At 56.0% G+C, this 15,306-nt stretch overlaps 1 protein-coding gene across 7 annotated transcripts in view; it reads left to right on the top strand.

Moving 5' to 3' along the window:
• Nucleotides 1-14,145, top strand: part of EMID1 (EMI domain containing 1) — a 66,319-nt gene extending 52,174 nt beyond the window's left edge. For 3 of the 7 annotated variants that reach the window (XM_019539325.1, XM_019539323.1, XM_019539329.1), the window contains 7 exons: nt 1,183-1,272; nt 1,899-1,942; nt 2,196-2,258; nt 3,248-3,292; nt 3,939-3,983; nt 10,677-10,767; nt 13,333-14,145. In XM_019539325.1, the coding sequence (XP_019394870.1) occupies nt 1,183-1,272; nt 1,899-1,942; nt 2,196-2,258; nt 3,248-3,292; nt 3,939-3,983; nt 10,677-10,767; nt 13,333-13,469 (515 nt within the window). In that variant the 3' untranslated portion in view covers nt 13,470-14,145. Of the gene's footprint in view, nt 1-1,182; nt 1,273-1,898; nt 1,943-2,195; nt 2,259-3,247; nt 3,293-3,938; nt 3,984-8,767; nt 8,853-10,676; nt 10,768-13,077; nt 13,143-13,332 lie in introns of those variants that run through there. The other 4 variants (XM_019539324.1, XM_019539326.1, XM_019539327.1 and 1 more) reach the window with 4 other exon arrangements.
• The last annotated feature ends 1,161 nt before the right edge of the window (nt 14,146-15,306 follow it).

Here is a 15,306-nt window from a genome sequence, read left to right as displayed (position 1 = left end):
GCGGCTGGGCTTAGCAGCCACTCTGCCCTGTCCCAGCCACCTCAGGGTCCCCAAACCCACACAGACGTTCTGGCTTCTGCTTGGGTGCCCCTTCCATGGATGCTGAAAGAGAGACAGAGCTGTAGAAGAAGTGAACAGAGCAGGCTCTTGTGACAACTCCAGTTGGGTGCCTGCATGTGTCTCAAAGTAATGCAGCCTGCCCTGTTCCTGCTGGGAGCACAGATTCTCAATTTTGTCTGAGCTGGCTCCCCCGCCACCCTCCATCTTCCCCTGCCACCCTCAGCTGGTAGCCTGACACCTTCCCATCAAGAGCATAACCTAGGGTTACAATTCCAAGGACCCTATTGGCAGATGGTTCAAGCAGCTCTCCTCCTACTGCCAGCACCTAATATCCAAGTGCTTCTAACCCTAACTCAGGATATAGGCATGGATACCACCAAGCCATTTCTGTGGTAGGCATCCCCAGCTGAGCTGGGCCTGGGTACTGCTGGCCTGTGCCTGTGCCTTAGCCTCACTGCCCCCACAGATAACAACACCCAATGCTTAGCTAGCAGGTGGCTGCCACAGATCTCAGAGTGCTTTAATCAAAGAACTTGGGATCATTGCTCTCATTTCACAGATGGGGAAACAGAGAGGGGAAGAAACTTGCCTGAGGTCACCCAGCAATCCAGTGCCAGAGCTAAGACTGGAACCAATATTTTCTATGCCCTAAGCCAGTGCTCTGCTCAGTAGGCCACTTCTTTCCTTAAATGAGTGCGTGCAGGTAATCACGTGGCCTGGCAGGAAGGGTCCATGGGATACACTGGCTAAGAACAGGCAGCTTTTCCCCCTAGAGGGACTGGCCCTGTTGGGGGTCAGAGTCTGTCAGAGGAAGGCACCAGGTGAGGTTACACCCACTCAGCATGGTGTCTCACACCCAAGGCCAAAATGTGTCAGCCAGGCACATGTCTGACTGTGCATACATGTGTATGATGAACCACATGCGGCCTCTCGTGCCTGTATGTTTCTGCCCCTAGCAGTGTGTCCCTGCTCTACCCTACCCAGCTGGATCTATGGCTGGGCGGCATTCAGCAAAGCAGGTTCCAATGCTCAGCCTATTTTGCTATGAACTCTGGGACATGGGGGCTCATTGCCTCACTGGGCAGCTGGCCTGTTCCCTGATCCCTCCTTACTCTTTCCCAGGGGACCCGCTTCTGTCAAACACCTTCACTGAGGCTGGCAGCATCAGCATTGTGGGGCCGGCTGGACCCCCTGGGCCTTTGGGGCCAATGGGTAAGTCTCCATAAGGCAACCCCTGGTTCAGGTTGGCTAAGTGACCACCCCTGGGGAAAATCTCCTGCTGGGCATCCACATTCCCACTGGTGTGTTGGGAAAGGGCATCGCCGAGGGCAGGCTCAGCACGATGGATGCCAAGCTGTATGGATCCACATCTTTGCAGGAAAGTCTCAGGCTGAAGAGTAGACATGCTCAACCCTCATGTGATGGCTGTGGGTCATTCAACTACCCCTTAGTGTGTCAGCACCATTAATAGCATCTCCCCTGAGTAGGAGGTATCTGTCCAATAAGCCTGTCTGAGCCCTTGCTCAGGGATGTGGCTGTGCCCATTGGATGCAACCCACAGTGTCATTAGCAGTGAACAGCAAGGTCCCTGCCTTGACTTCATGAAGACTGCTCCCCAGCCAGGCCCATAGGGCATGGGGACTTGCCATCCTTGAGGGTCAGGATACTGAGCAATGAGGGAGGGAGGTGCAAAACTGAACAGGCCAGTAGCTGTTGGTGGGGACCCAGTCCATATTGTAGTGGGCTCACTTGACTGGTCCCCACTGTGCTGTGTCCTGCCTCCCCTCCAGGACCAGGCACCACAGAAGAGCTAACATGTATGTCCTCTATTCTTTCAGGCCCCCCAGGCCCAATTGGGTTACCAGGCCCTGCTGGGCGTGATGTAAGTGCTGGGGCTGCATGGGAAAGGGAGGGCACAGAGTGCTGCTTATAGGCCTGGGAGGAGGAGAGGGGCTTTTCCATCCCGCTCTTACTGGAGTGGTTACCTGTCTTGTTTCTCCAGGCAACCAAGGCTTTCCTTTCCTCTTGGCATGAGCTGGACTGTGCCAGTCAGCTGCCCTTCCCCCAGGCCCTGGCTGCCATGTCACAGGCTGGGAAGTGCCAGAGGTGATGACTGTGGTGATGTTTCTATGCAGGGGTTACCCGGAGCACCAGGTGCTGATGGAGCTGCTGGCCTCCCAGGGGAAAAAGGAGACCGAGTGAGTGACCCTCAGAGCCTGCCAGGGCCCTTCACAGCTTTGGTGGCTCTTGACCAGGGGTGTGCATGTGTGGGAGCAGATGAGGCTAAGAGGAGGGGTGTTTGGGGTGTCCTGGCTTTGCAATTCAGTGCATAGACCCTAGCATCCCTCAGGCACCATGAAGTGGAACGAAACAGATATGGGGAATGAAGCCAGCCACCTTCCTGCATCCCAGCCCCTTCCTGTGCCATTGCCAGAGGCCTAAGATCAGGGCACAAGTGAAAAGAGGAGATGCCCCACGCCTGAGTGGCTCTCCAGCTTTATGCCTGTCTGAAGGGAGACAACCCAGGGTCCCTTACTCCCACACCAGGGCTTCTGTCCAGGGATCTGTGTGAGATTACTTTGGTGGGTCTCAGCCTGGTCCCATGTAGGCCAGGACCTATTGCTGCCCCAGAGATGCCCTTTCCCTTGCAGCCTTAGCAGAGAGGCCATGGAGACAGCTTCCCTCAGCCCGACAGGAGTCCTCTCACACAGGTGGGAGACACAGAGGCAGGGTACAGTGCTGGGGGATACTGCCCCCATGGCTGGCAGTACTGTACATCTGCAGGGGATCAGTGGGTGGCTTGGGTCTTTAGGGTGGTCAGTGCCACCTATATCCCCCAGCAGCATCAGACACGGATACTGTCCCTTCTCAGTGATTCCCTTCCCTGGTTGGGCAGTTTGGGCAACAGCAATACCACTTCATGGACAGAAGAGAGAGAACAGTAGGGGTGGTCCCCTGGGGACAATAGGGTCAATGACTTCTACCCTCTCATGAGGGACCCAGTGCTTTAGAAACAGCTCCATGAAGGGGTGGGGCCCAGATCAGCAGCCTGTCGCTCTGTGCCCGGGGTCCAGCCAGTAGCCTGGCCACAGCAAAAGGCAGCAGGGCACTGAAGAGTGTGTGGCCAGAGCCCCTGGGGCCAGCACACCAGGGCATAGCCAGTGACTAGCTTTCTTCCCTTGCTCAGGGCCCTCAAGGATTTCCTGGAAGCAGAGGCCTGGATGGAGACCGAGTAAGTTGTAGGCTTTGCTTCTCATACCCTGGGGCTCTCCCTTCCAACTCCACTGACTCCATATGGAGGGAACCTCTCACCCCAAAGCCCCATAGCCCTTGCCCTGCATGTCCCTCATGCCCTGGGCCCCATGCCAGGAGGGGTCTATCTTTATAGTTCCTCTTTACCACTGCCACCCAATGCCAGGTGGGGCTCTCCACACCCCTGCCCCTTAACTCCACAACTGGAGGGGGGGCCTATGACCCTCTCATCCCCTCTGCCCCCCACCAGCTGCACCCTGGGGAAAGGCATTGAAGGCCTGTGCCCAGGGAGCCCATATGTACCTGTGACTGGCTTCAGGGGTCTGTCCTAGAGCCTTGGCTCAGCCAAGGGTTCGTGCCCCCATTTCTGTGGGAAGGGGCCTGGTTGGGGTCTCCCCTGCCCTAGGGATGAGCCGTAGTGGGCTAGAGGCCTGGCTTCTTCCTCATGCCCTGGGGAATCCTGTCCTGCTGTGTCCTCTTTCCTGCCCTCCTGTCCCATGCTCTGGGTGAGGGACCTGCCCTGGGGATCCCATTCCTGTACCTTTCTCATTCTTGGGCACCCTGTGTCTCACCCACCAAGGCCATTCCCATCATTATCTGGCATCTTTTTCCTTTCTTTGTTCCAGGGGGAGCCAGGCCCAAAAGGCGAGCCAGGGGAGAAGGGCACCTGGGTAAGCAACAGGCAGGGACTGCTCACTCACCCCAGGCTGTCCTACATGCAGCAGTCAGCCCTGAGCAACCACCTCTCCAAGGGACCCCAGGGCTTGGCACTCTAGCCTCCTACCTGCTCCCACCTCACTCTCCAACCTCCCTATGCCAGCCCCTGGGAAGCAGGGCGCAAAGCCTCAGAAGTAGTACTGGTGCTGGGACCCTGTGGCTGTCACCACTTGAGGCCAATGGAGCCAATTATAATGGGGTGCCAGTGCCCTATACCAGGAGGGGAAGGGAATCCAGGACTTCATCCTCCCCCCAGGCTGGTGGAAGAGACATGGATCACAGAGGGTGATTGGACTTTTTCACCCCAGAGCACCAGGGTGTTCAGACACCCTCCCAGCTGAGCAGGCTACTTGGAGCCCAGGGAACAGTCCCTGCCACCCCATGAAGTACTCTCCTGATCTGGCCACACTGGGGAGAACCTGTTACCTCCTCACAATGGAATCCCATGGCCTGTCCCTGCTGGGCTGTCCCTTGTCCCTCCCCTTGAAGGCCCAGCTGGCCACTCAGACCATGGCTCCCTGTCTGAGCTGTCACCCCCGATATACAGACATGCAGCCTGCTGAACAATTCTCCCTGATGCTGTGGGCAAGGACGTGAGTGGGCACAAGGTCAGTGACTGCCATTCAGAGCAGCCAATTAGGGCATGAGCTGCCAAGGTCTGGGTATAAAAGACTGGGCAGGATGACCCATTTGGTGATATGGTGCCAATGGTGAGGATGATGGGGATGTGCCTCTGAAGGGGGACAGACTACTGGGACCCATCAGGCTGCCACCAGGATGACACTGGTGGGCAGGGGATTGAGTGAGGGTGTGGTGATGGGCAGACATGGGGGCTTGTGTGATGGCCTTCCCATGCCATCCTAGGGTGGCGGGGCCAGACAGGGAAACATGGTGGCAACCCTTGCTCCCAGAATCCTGACCTGTACTCAGAGGCATCCTTCCTCCATCCCACCTGTCTTTCTTTCTGTCTCTCTCTCGCTCCATTCCCTCCTCACCCCATCATGTCACCTGCCCTGGGGTCTTTCATTCATCTCCCCCCCAGGGCCCACTCCTCAGCCATCCTGCTCTTGGGGCAGTGTCTGGTTGGAGGCACTGACACCTCTCACTTCTGTTCTGGCACAAAAAATCATGTGGGTAGGGGTGGAGGTGGACTTAGGGACATGGCTTAGGTTCTGAAACTCCACCAGGCCACTATAAGTGGTTGCCACAAGGAGTTGCCCTGCCAGCAGGTGTCCCATAGCCTTGGGACCCAGCAGCTATATGGCATGCAGCACTATGCAGCATGGTTGGACTGACCAGTAAAAGTGGGAGGTGCCAATACATCCATCCCCCCTCATCCTGGTGGTGGTTAGTGATCGATACAGCTGTGGGAACCTGTTTTGAGCCACTTCTCTCCATCTATGGAGCCCAGCTGCCTGCAGTCTGCAGTAACCCCACTACTAACCCAACCTGGGCATGACCCCTCTCCATGCACCCTGCCCTTCATGCATACAGCCCTGGCAAGATTGGGAATCAGACTGGCACTTCCTATCCCAACCTGACCATTAGCTTTCTGGTAGAGCTGACAGACTTCAGCTTCATGGTGCTGGACAGTTCATGACAGGCACCCTGGGAGAGCAGAGAGAGTAGACAATCGCATCTTGTTGTGCATCCGTAGATGCTTCACAAACAGGTCCAGGGAAGTGATTCTCCCCCTCTATGCGGCACTGGTCAAACCACAGCTGGAGTACTGTGTCCAGTTCTGGATGCCACAGTTCAAGCGGGATGCGGACAACCTGGAGAGAGTCCAAAGAAGGGCCACTTGCCTGATTAGAGGCCTGCAGGGAAGGCCCTGCAAGGAAAGGCTAAGGGACCTTAACCTCTTCAGCATCTCCAAGAGAAGGCTGAGAGGGGACCTTGTGGCAGCGTACAAATTCATAAGGGGAGAGCAACATGAAGTAGGCAATGATCTGTTCACCAGGGCAGCCCCTGGAATGACAAGGAACAATGGCCATAAGCTATTGGAGAGAAGGTTTAGGCTGGACATTAGGAGAAAGCTCTTCACAGTCAGGGTTGCCAGACTCTAGAATGGGCTCCCAAGGGAGGTGGTGCTTGCCCCATCCTTGGGGGTCTTCAAGAGGAGACTGGACAGGCACCCGACTGGGATCACATGACCCCAGGGTTGGTGACTCTTTTCTTGCCTGCCAGGGGCAGGGGGTCAGACTAGATGGCCCGCTGAGGTCCCTTCCGACTCTATGAATCTGTGACTGTTCTAGTAGAGGGGGAGGCTCCAGTGAAGGCTGGCCCATGGTCACTCTCTAGGAGACCCTGGGGACGTACACAGCCTGAAATCCAGACAAGCATTCCAGTGGGACCAGGCCAGTTGCCTTCCAATAACCTTGACTCAGGGTGGCCATGGGACATGAGTAGCTGCCACAGATCAAAGGAGGTGTCAGAAAGTGGCATGCAAGAGCCCCCATTCTCACCTGTCGTAGGGAGACCTGGGGAGCCTGACCGTACATTGACGGTGTTGTCACACTCTCCCACATACACACAGAGCCCTTTGCTCTGGCATTCGGGGCATTCTGAATCTGCATTCAAGGGCCCGTCCTTGGCTGGCTGAAGTCCTCACTGCACCAGCCTCCTGCAAGGCTGGTTGATATCATCCTTACCACCTCTACACTCCTGTACAACATGGGCTGCCCTTTGTATTGGGCAAAGGGGACAAGCCATTTTCTGTCCCCAGAGGTCTCAGTGATAGAGGTGTCACCCCAGTTGTGATAAGCGTGCATGCTGTTTCCCGCAGACTCTGCCATTCTCATCATCTTCCCTGCTAACCCCAGCCCAAGATTGACTGCCCACCTCACCAGGTTCCTGTGTAGCTGCTTACTAGCCTAGCAGGTCTGCTGTAAGCAGTTGGTATAAAATGGGTATAACATACTGCCTGGCTGTAGAATGGTTTTAGCCACTCTATAGGCAGGGCCTGAGGACTCCAACAAGAAATTCCTTGCCCTTCCTGGTGCCCACAGAGCTTCAGGGTCCTGATGAGCCAACAGGTGCCAGCAGCACCCCACCTTGTCTCACTAACAGATCCTGGCTGCATGCCACATCCTCCCCTGTCCTCCTCCCTTCCTGCCTGTGTCCACACCCTCTCCCCACCTGTGATGCTGTGTATGAGGGGGTCCTGTACTAGCCACATGCATGGCCCTGGCTAGTGCCTGCCCCCCCATCCCCACTCTGTGTCCTGCTTGCCCTGTAATGGGGAGGGAAGAAGAATGGCTGATCTGGGGAGCATGACAGGGGGAGATAAGCCTTCACAGGGCCTTACTATCCTAGGACTATCCCCTTTTGTTGTGGGGTCTGACAAAGCCAGGGAGAGTCAGAGTCTAGGCCCAGCCTGATTTTACTTCCTGCAGGAGGTCTGAGCTCAGTGAGGCTGCGGCATCATCTTGAGGGGCAATTTTTACTTCCACCACAGCCCCTCTGAAGCACCAGTCTGAGGCCACGGCAACACCTTAGCCAAGGTGGGAGAATGCCCATGGACAAGCACTGCCTACAACAGCCCTTGTCCCCTTGCAGCCCCGGGCTGGAGACTGGACTTGATAATTTTACAGGTCCCTTACAGGCCTATGAGCTGTGGGGGGAGGGGTGCAGGGGAGCCCTCTATAGAGCAACTCCATGGGCATTGCTGAGAGGTGTAGGGTTGTGCCATTACTTTCTTGGAGGCACAGCTCAGATTCTTTCCCTACCAGGCAGTGGAGGTAGCACGGAGCAGAAAGCAGGAAGATTTGCACCTTATAGACTAACCAAGATAGATAGATAAATATAGCACAAGCTTTTGTGAGATGAAGCTCTGTTCATCAGATGCTGTGAGAGGATGTACAGAGAGCAAAGTATAAGGTGAGAGCAATGCTGAGTGTCAGGGTAAATAGGCCCATCCAGGAGCCCCTGCGAGAATCTGCACCCAGGAGGCCTCATGCAGGCCGCTGGGCAGCTCAGAGGGGAAGCTGGAGACCCTGAGAGCTGGAGCTTCAGAGCTGAATCCCTTTTGTATTAAAAAGGCCACTGTGGGGGATGGGTAGCTCCCAGCAGGAGAGGGAGACTGAAACCCGAAAGGTGCCAGGGGGCGAAATGGCAGATTTGAGGCTCATAAATCCTGTGTGCTGGCCTGGCTGTGTTCCCCTTCATGGGGGGGACAAACCTAGGAATTCTTACCTGCTTGGGGGGGTGCACTCTGGAGGCAGCCATGTGTGGCCCAGTGGCAACCCCTGTAGGCTGCCCTGAGCTCTGCAGGCCCCATTATCCCATCTGAGGAACTGCAACCAAGGGCAGTAGTTGGGGCGATCTGAAGGCTGGAGGCTCGGGGCTCAGAAGCTGGAGGAGGCTGGAGCAGAGACAGGGTGGAGCGGCTGGGACAGGACCCAGCCAGGCCCATGCTGCTGCTGAATGTGGGGTGCATGCTCCGGACTGGCCTGGCTCCTCCTTCCCCACCAGCATGAGCTGTGCCTGGTGGATGCTGGACAGTGCCCCCTCCCCTCTCTCCCTGAGGTGTTGTGTGTGCATGCCTGTTAATGTGGGCCAAGTGGGGGGGGCTTTGTTAACAAAGTGCCCCCTGGAGAGGACGGACCACCCCTCTCTGGGTCCCCCACCCTTTTCCTGGAGGCTGTGGGGTCAGAGGGCTGACCCAGGCCAGCGGGCCACCATGCCCTGGCCCCACGGGCGTACCCTTCACGGCTGTATCTGTCTCTTTCATCCACAGGGGGAGGGGTTACACCAGCTCCGAGAGGCTTTGAAGATTTTAGCTGAGAGGGTTTTAATCTTGGAAACAATGATTGGGCTTTATGGTGAGTAGAGACAGACAGAAGGACAGAATCCCAGGCTGCAGGTGTGGGGCTGGAGCCGGCTAGGGGCAGCTCATGCAGAGGTCTGGAAGGGCCCCCACGCTGCCCCCAAGCAAACAGTGCTCCAGGCTTCCCTCCCTATCCTGCTCAGCCCCAGGGGAGGGGAGGGGAGGGTGGGGGCCTGCGGTCAGACAGAGGCTGGGGCTGCTTGGCCCCATGGCCTGTGAGCCCCTGGCTCCTGAGTCGATCTCTCCCCCTGGGCAGTCTGACCTGTTTGCTTATGGCAGCTGGTGGGTTTCCAGCCCTACTGCATCTGTCCTGGGGACTGGCCTCAGGTGTGTGTGGGTAGGGAGGCGGGGGGAAGCTGTTCTCTGCAGTGACATCATCCCAGTTCAGTAGGTCATAGGTCAACCATGTGAAACGAGGCTCTGATGACATCACAGCAGCCTTTCTCCTGCTGATGTCATAGAGCTGCCAGAGGAACCCCCACCCCCAATCCATCCCCCCACCCTTCTCCCTCCGACCTGGGGGAGGGTCTAGGGAACCAGGACACCCAAAAAATGCCCAAGAGATGATATACCTCCCCCTGCCCCGCCTCAGGCACTGACTTCACAGGAGGGGGGCAGGTAAACCAGTGGGGAGCAGGGCAGGGAGACAGCTGCTTGGATTCATCCAGACCCAGGGGCCAGATTCAGCCCTGCAGGGCTTGAGTGCAGCTCCCAATGGAGAGAAGGGGCCTGCTCTGGACATGCAAGAGACTGGCTTTGGTAGGAGCCACTTGTGGTTGGAGGGCACCCTCTGGTGGCAACAGGGGAAAAGGATGGTCAATTCCAGATTTCCCATTCCCTTATGATGACTGGTGTTGGTATTATGGCAGCTGCTGGGGACCCAATCGGGGATCAGGCCTTCCTGGGGTAGAGTGCTGTACACACTCAGAATGAAGAAGACTTCAAGGGGTCTTCGCTCCATGCAGATCTCAATAACTTCCCCTGAGCAGCAGGAAAGGGAAGTGCCTCTGACTCGGTACTGTAAAAACCTGCTTGGACTTGGCCCCCAAGCCAAGTGTCCTGCACTCATAAATGGGGTGATTTCACAGGAGCTGCCTCCTGCCATGCTAGCATCCTTTGGTTTGTGTCGGACTTTCCCGCACCCAACAGCACTTTGAGCAGTGAGTTGGAGCAAGCAGAGGGAGGGGAGCTGAAGGGAGCCCATCTGATTAAGAGAGACTTGAACAGAGACACTGTTCTGCTCAGGACTGCAAAGGAGGCAGCTCACCAGCAAGAGGAGGCAGGCTGAGCAGATGGCTCTAGGAGCATTAGAGAGGGACCCAGAGTGATTCCCCAATCCTGTTCAGTGGGGATGGAGTCAGAGTTGAGGAGAGAAGGTTTCCCTCTACCCCATCTGGTATTTGAGTTCAGTGGGTGCTGGGTGCCAGGCTCTGTCTGCCCTCCCAGAGAGCTCTCTGGCCTCAGCCCCCAGCCCTGAGTTGTGTGTGCACTGTCATGGACTGTGCCTCATCCTGATTCCCTGAAATCCCAGCAAGCAAGGAGATGGGACAGCACCTGCTTCCTGCTCACTGACCAGCCCTGTGCCCATCCTCCACAGGGCCCTGAGCATCAGTTGCCACGTTAGCTCAGCACAACCTGGATCCTGTCTCTGTGTCCTTTACAACCCTTGTTCCCCACATCACGTCCCCTGCCTCACACCTCTCCAAGCTGGTGTCCTGGTTCCCCAGCTCAGCCCACAGTGATGGATCCTCCCTATCTTTCCCTTCCCCCATCGAGGGTGAATGAATTCGCACTCTGTGCTCTTCTCAATCTCCACTAGGCCATTAGCTTACAAACCTTCCTACAGCAGCAGGCCCAGCTGGAGCTCCTGGCTAGAAGGGTCACCTTGCTGGAAGCCATCATCTGGCCAGGTAACAAGAGGCTCAACTTTTCCTACTCTCTGTTCTTCCTCAGCATGATTCATTAACCGTGTGAGCTGGGCTCGCTGAGTCAGTGGGCCACTTGGAGCCGGCCTGTGTTGGGGACCCCCGTTGTATCCGCGGGTTCCCCCTTTTGCATGCCAAGTCTGTGGATGACAACTCCTCTGTGTTTTGCAAGCCCTTTGGAGCCAGATGGTTGGGATTCCAGTTAGGTGCTGATACAACCCTTCCTGTCTCGTAACTGCCAGCTGTGGTGGGGGCTGAGGTAGAGGACACAGAGCATGGACTGGGGCATCCTTAGCATGGGCAGGTTTGTGTAGGAATCTCTTCCATCCCTGCATAGGGGCCTCGTCCTCTCATGGTGATCAGACCAGTCTGTGGCATCAACCATTCCTGACTTGCTTGGGAGGGAGGGATTTGCCTTCCTGTCTCCTGGAGAGAGCCTGTGACAGATGGATCTAGAGAGGGGACATGGGATGCGCTGGTCACAGCCTTGTGTGATGTGTGTTACATGCCTGGGGCCAGGGAGACTGGGAAATCGCAGGTGGAGAGAATTTATGTGGTGATGGCAAATGGCAGACCCCAGTGTCAGGAGCTTCCTGAATCCCAACATGACCTGTCTGGAAGGGACCTCCAGAGGTCACCCCTTTGCTCAAAGCAAGCTTGTCCCTGTTTAAATTATCACAAATAAGTGCTTATCTATCCTGCACTTCCAGTGGGGCGGATTTTAAGTGATCTGTTGCTTAATGACCCTCAAAGTTAGCAAGTTCTGAGAGCAGGGCTGGTTCCTGCCAAATCTCGCCAACCCCCCAGGAGTTCTGTAGGAGCAGGATGCAACCTCCCACCCTCATTAACAACCCCCTCTCTGTGCTCTTTGCAAAGACAGTGCACCAGATACCGTTCTAAATGGCAGCTGTGGGCTGAGCCCAGCTGCATGGACAGCCCTCGGTGACAGGCGTGAAGGCTAGAGCCTGGGCACTTGCTACCTAGATCAGGAAACCCCCTTCATGTCTTGGGGACTTGAAGGGCTCAAGGCTTTCTTTGGTCTCCTGCTATAGGAATGTTCTTTGTTGGTCTCCTATCCTCTACCCACCAGCAGCAACCACATGGGAGAGTTGCCCTTGACTCCTTTATCTCAGCACAGGCATAAATCACCTGGCTGGGGAAAAGGGGGGGTGGGGGGTGCAATAAACCAGCTGATCCTTACACTCTCACTGAACACACATGATGCAAGGCAGCATCAGCTCAGAGGTGGCCTCTGACAGCCAGGAAGTGGAAGTGAGGGGCAATATGAAATTGCCTGGCCTGAGTGCAAGGCCAAGGGGAAAAGATGTGAACAAAGCATATGAACAGTGGGAAGGGAATTGGATTGTAAAACTGTTTGTAGTCTTAGAGGGCCCTGAGCAAGTTAGGAATGCAGAGCTGTCCTCACTTAGCCTGGGAGCCCTGAGTGCTGATCATTATTGGACTTGGCATTCAGAAGTGAGCAACAGAGGGAAAGTAATTGGTCTGATGGTCTGTGGCCCTGCTTTGTGATGGATAAGGAAGAATCAAGGGCATTTTCCTCCCCTGACTGCTTTTCTCTTAGCAGTATGAGGACTGGAGAGATTTTAAGACCAGAAGGCACCATTAGAGTGCCTTCTGTGAAATACAGGCCAGAGTAGTCTGCTGCCAGGGGGAGTTTACTTCCATTCAGTGTATGTGAGCATTATAGAGCAGGGTAACTTAGGCTTGAACCAGAGCTGTAGTTTTTAGCCATTTCCTATGATCTCAATTAGCAGTAAGGGTCACCATCCCACACCCAGTCTGTCACAATCCCTCTCATGAGAATTGTAATCCCTATGTCTCCTTAGGTGACATGCATGTACATTTTGAGCTTTTTGTATCTGTATTTAAAGGCAGGTGTGACAGGCTGTTGAATCCTTAATAAGCTCAGTTTTGTTCCATAAGAATCTAGAAATTCAGACCAGCAACTGTAAGAGTCAGATTCAAATCTCACTTTTCACTTCCTTGGTCCCTGTGATATCAGAACATTACCCATTCTCCAGAGGCAAGCAGGTCACCAGGACCTAAATTCCCATAGTAGGGTACATGACGGACCAGCCCCTCCCTGTGGCCTTCCCGACCCATCGGACTGAATCACACGAGCCTACTGGTCTCACCCAGGCAGGGCTGTGCAATGCCCACCAACTGTTCAGCCAAGCCTGGGCCTGTTGTGAATGTGCCCAGCTGTCCCTTAGACCAGGGCAGGCCTCAACTTCAGGCTTGGGGAATCTTTCGATCTGATTCCAAACTCTGTAGGTCCTTGACATCTGCTCTCAACAACCAGCAAAACCTGGGCAACTAGCAGCAGACCAGGTTGTGTCTTCCAGTGCCAGATGGAAGCAGGTGCGCTGGCATTGCACCAGGGCTGATAAGCTGCTTGGTGGTAGCTGTACACAGAACCACCCCGCCTTGCCAAGATAACACCCTGCGATCTCCCAGCATCTTCCTGGGTGTGCCTTGAGGTGGGGAAGCCCCAGGGTTTGACTCTGCTTTTCTTCCCTTCACTGCTAGAACCAGACCCAGGGTCAGGAGCTGGCCCCTTCTCCACTAGCACCCCCAGCTTCTTCCGAGGCAAGCGCAGCGGACTAGCGGCCTACCGGATCATCTCCCGCCAGCTGTCCCAGAAGGGCCAAGATGAGAGGCAGTGAAGAGGCGCGGCCCTGGCCGGCGGAGCACAAGAGGGAGCCATTGCCCCCAGCACCACGGCCTCTCTGTGAGCCTGCCTCCCCCCATCCCTCCACGTCACTCTGGACTGTCACATGAGGAAGCACATGAGGGGCCATCCCAGGATCCTGAGCCGGCCAACGTGATCGGGGCCCCCCCTGGGCTACAGCCAGGGAGGGTGCTTGGGAGCCAATGGCAGCACCACTCTGTATTTATTTGTTCTTCATTTTTCAAGAGGCCTGTATCCAGCACTATATGTGTACGAATGCGCCCCTATTCTGCTGCATCCCGATGTCTCCAGAGCCCCGCGCCCACTCCCGCACTCCCCTCCCTGTCCTGAAGGGGGGACTTGTGATCTTTGGTGCTAACCTCTGGGGCAGATGTCTCTAAATAACTCTGTACTTGGGGGGTGACCTTGGTGCTTTGGCCTATAGTTTGTTGCTGCTTCCTTGTCTCCTGGGGCCAGGAGGAAGGCAATCCCATTCCCACCTTGCCCCTGAGCCCCTGGATGGTTTGCACTGCCTCTTCTCCAGGCCTCCTAGCTCTGCTTCCACTACGTTGGCTGCTAGGGGGATCGCTGCCTTGCTCCCCCCATTAGGACCTAAGGCAGGGGTGGGTAAAATGTGGCCCGGGGGCTGGATGTGGCCCACCAGGCCATTCTATCCGGCCCATGGGCCCCCTAAAAATTTAGAAAATTAATATTAATCTGCCCTGGGCTGCCTGTCATGCGGCCCTCGATGGCTTACCAAAACTCAGTGAGCAGCCTTCTGCCCAAAATAATTCCCTGCCCCTGCCCTAAGGCAATCATTTCTCTCCCCTGAAGCCTGGTTTGTGCTGGTGACTGCAAGCTTGGGGCAGCTATGCTGAATTTACCCCCTTTCCTGCCAGCCAGGGCCTGCCCATCTGGTTGGGACTCTGCAGCCCAGCAAGGCAGTGTCTGATCACCACGGGTCACCCAACCTGTCCCAGCAGGAGGCCAGCGCTACCCACTGAAAACCAAAACAGCAATGCAATGCTGGAGTGGAGCTCAGCCGCCTGCCTGTCACTTTCGTGTCCATGCCTCAGGCATGGGGAAAGCTGTGGGACTCTCCATGCCTTTGCCTCTCCCAAGCTACATGGGTCCATGATTTTGACCTAGTCCCCAGGCCCCCTTGGCTGCCCCAGTCATGGAGGTACGATGGTGACAAACCATGCTGTGCCCCCTGTACCCTGTGACATACTGGCTCACACCTGCCACTACCCAAAGTTTTCGCCCAGGGGCTCAAACTGCCACATTTCTTTCCTGCATTGTGGTGCAGTCTTGCTTCATCCAGCCAGAGGCAGAGCAGGTGAAGGTCTAACGTGACCGCCCATGAGGCAGCATCCCCAGCCCAAGTTGAAGGATCTCCCATCTAGGAGTGAAAGCATCACCAAGGGGATAGTTGCCCAGGCTGGAAAGGGGCATGAGGGGCCTTGGCTCCCTTCCTGCCCTGCCTCATTGATGGATAGGGGAACTTCACCTCTGCATCCAGCATCTGGAGAGCAGGGCAAGGAAGAAGGTGGAAGGGGGGCACAACCCCATCCACAGCCCAGCCCCACTTCCAACTCCCAGCACCACCCCACAGGCCCTCAACACTCCTCACTGATCCAGCTGGCTGCAGAAGGGAAGCAGGGCTTGCAACAAACAGAGGAGCCAGGAGTAGGGGCAGCTCAAGTTATTAATGGGCTAGTCCATACAAATCTGACAACCAGTAATGCCTGCTACCTCTCCCCTCCCCCTACCCAACCTTGTGAACAAAGGAGCTGAGTGCACAAGCAGCTGGGGAGAGCCCCTGCTATTGT

This window comes from Crocodylus porosus, unplaced genomic scaffold, assembly GCF_001723895.1.
Source record: "Crocodylus porosus isolate Cpor-Errol unplaced genomic scaffold, CroPor_comp1, whole genome shotgun sequence".
In the NCBI taxonomy this organism is placed as follows: Eukaryota; Metazoa; Chordata; order Crocodylia; family Crocodylidae; genus Crocodylus; species Crocodylus porosus.
The sequence above is the reverse complement of the archived record's forward strand: the minus strand, read 5'-3'. Positions and strand labels throughout refer to the sequence as shown.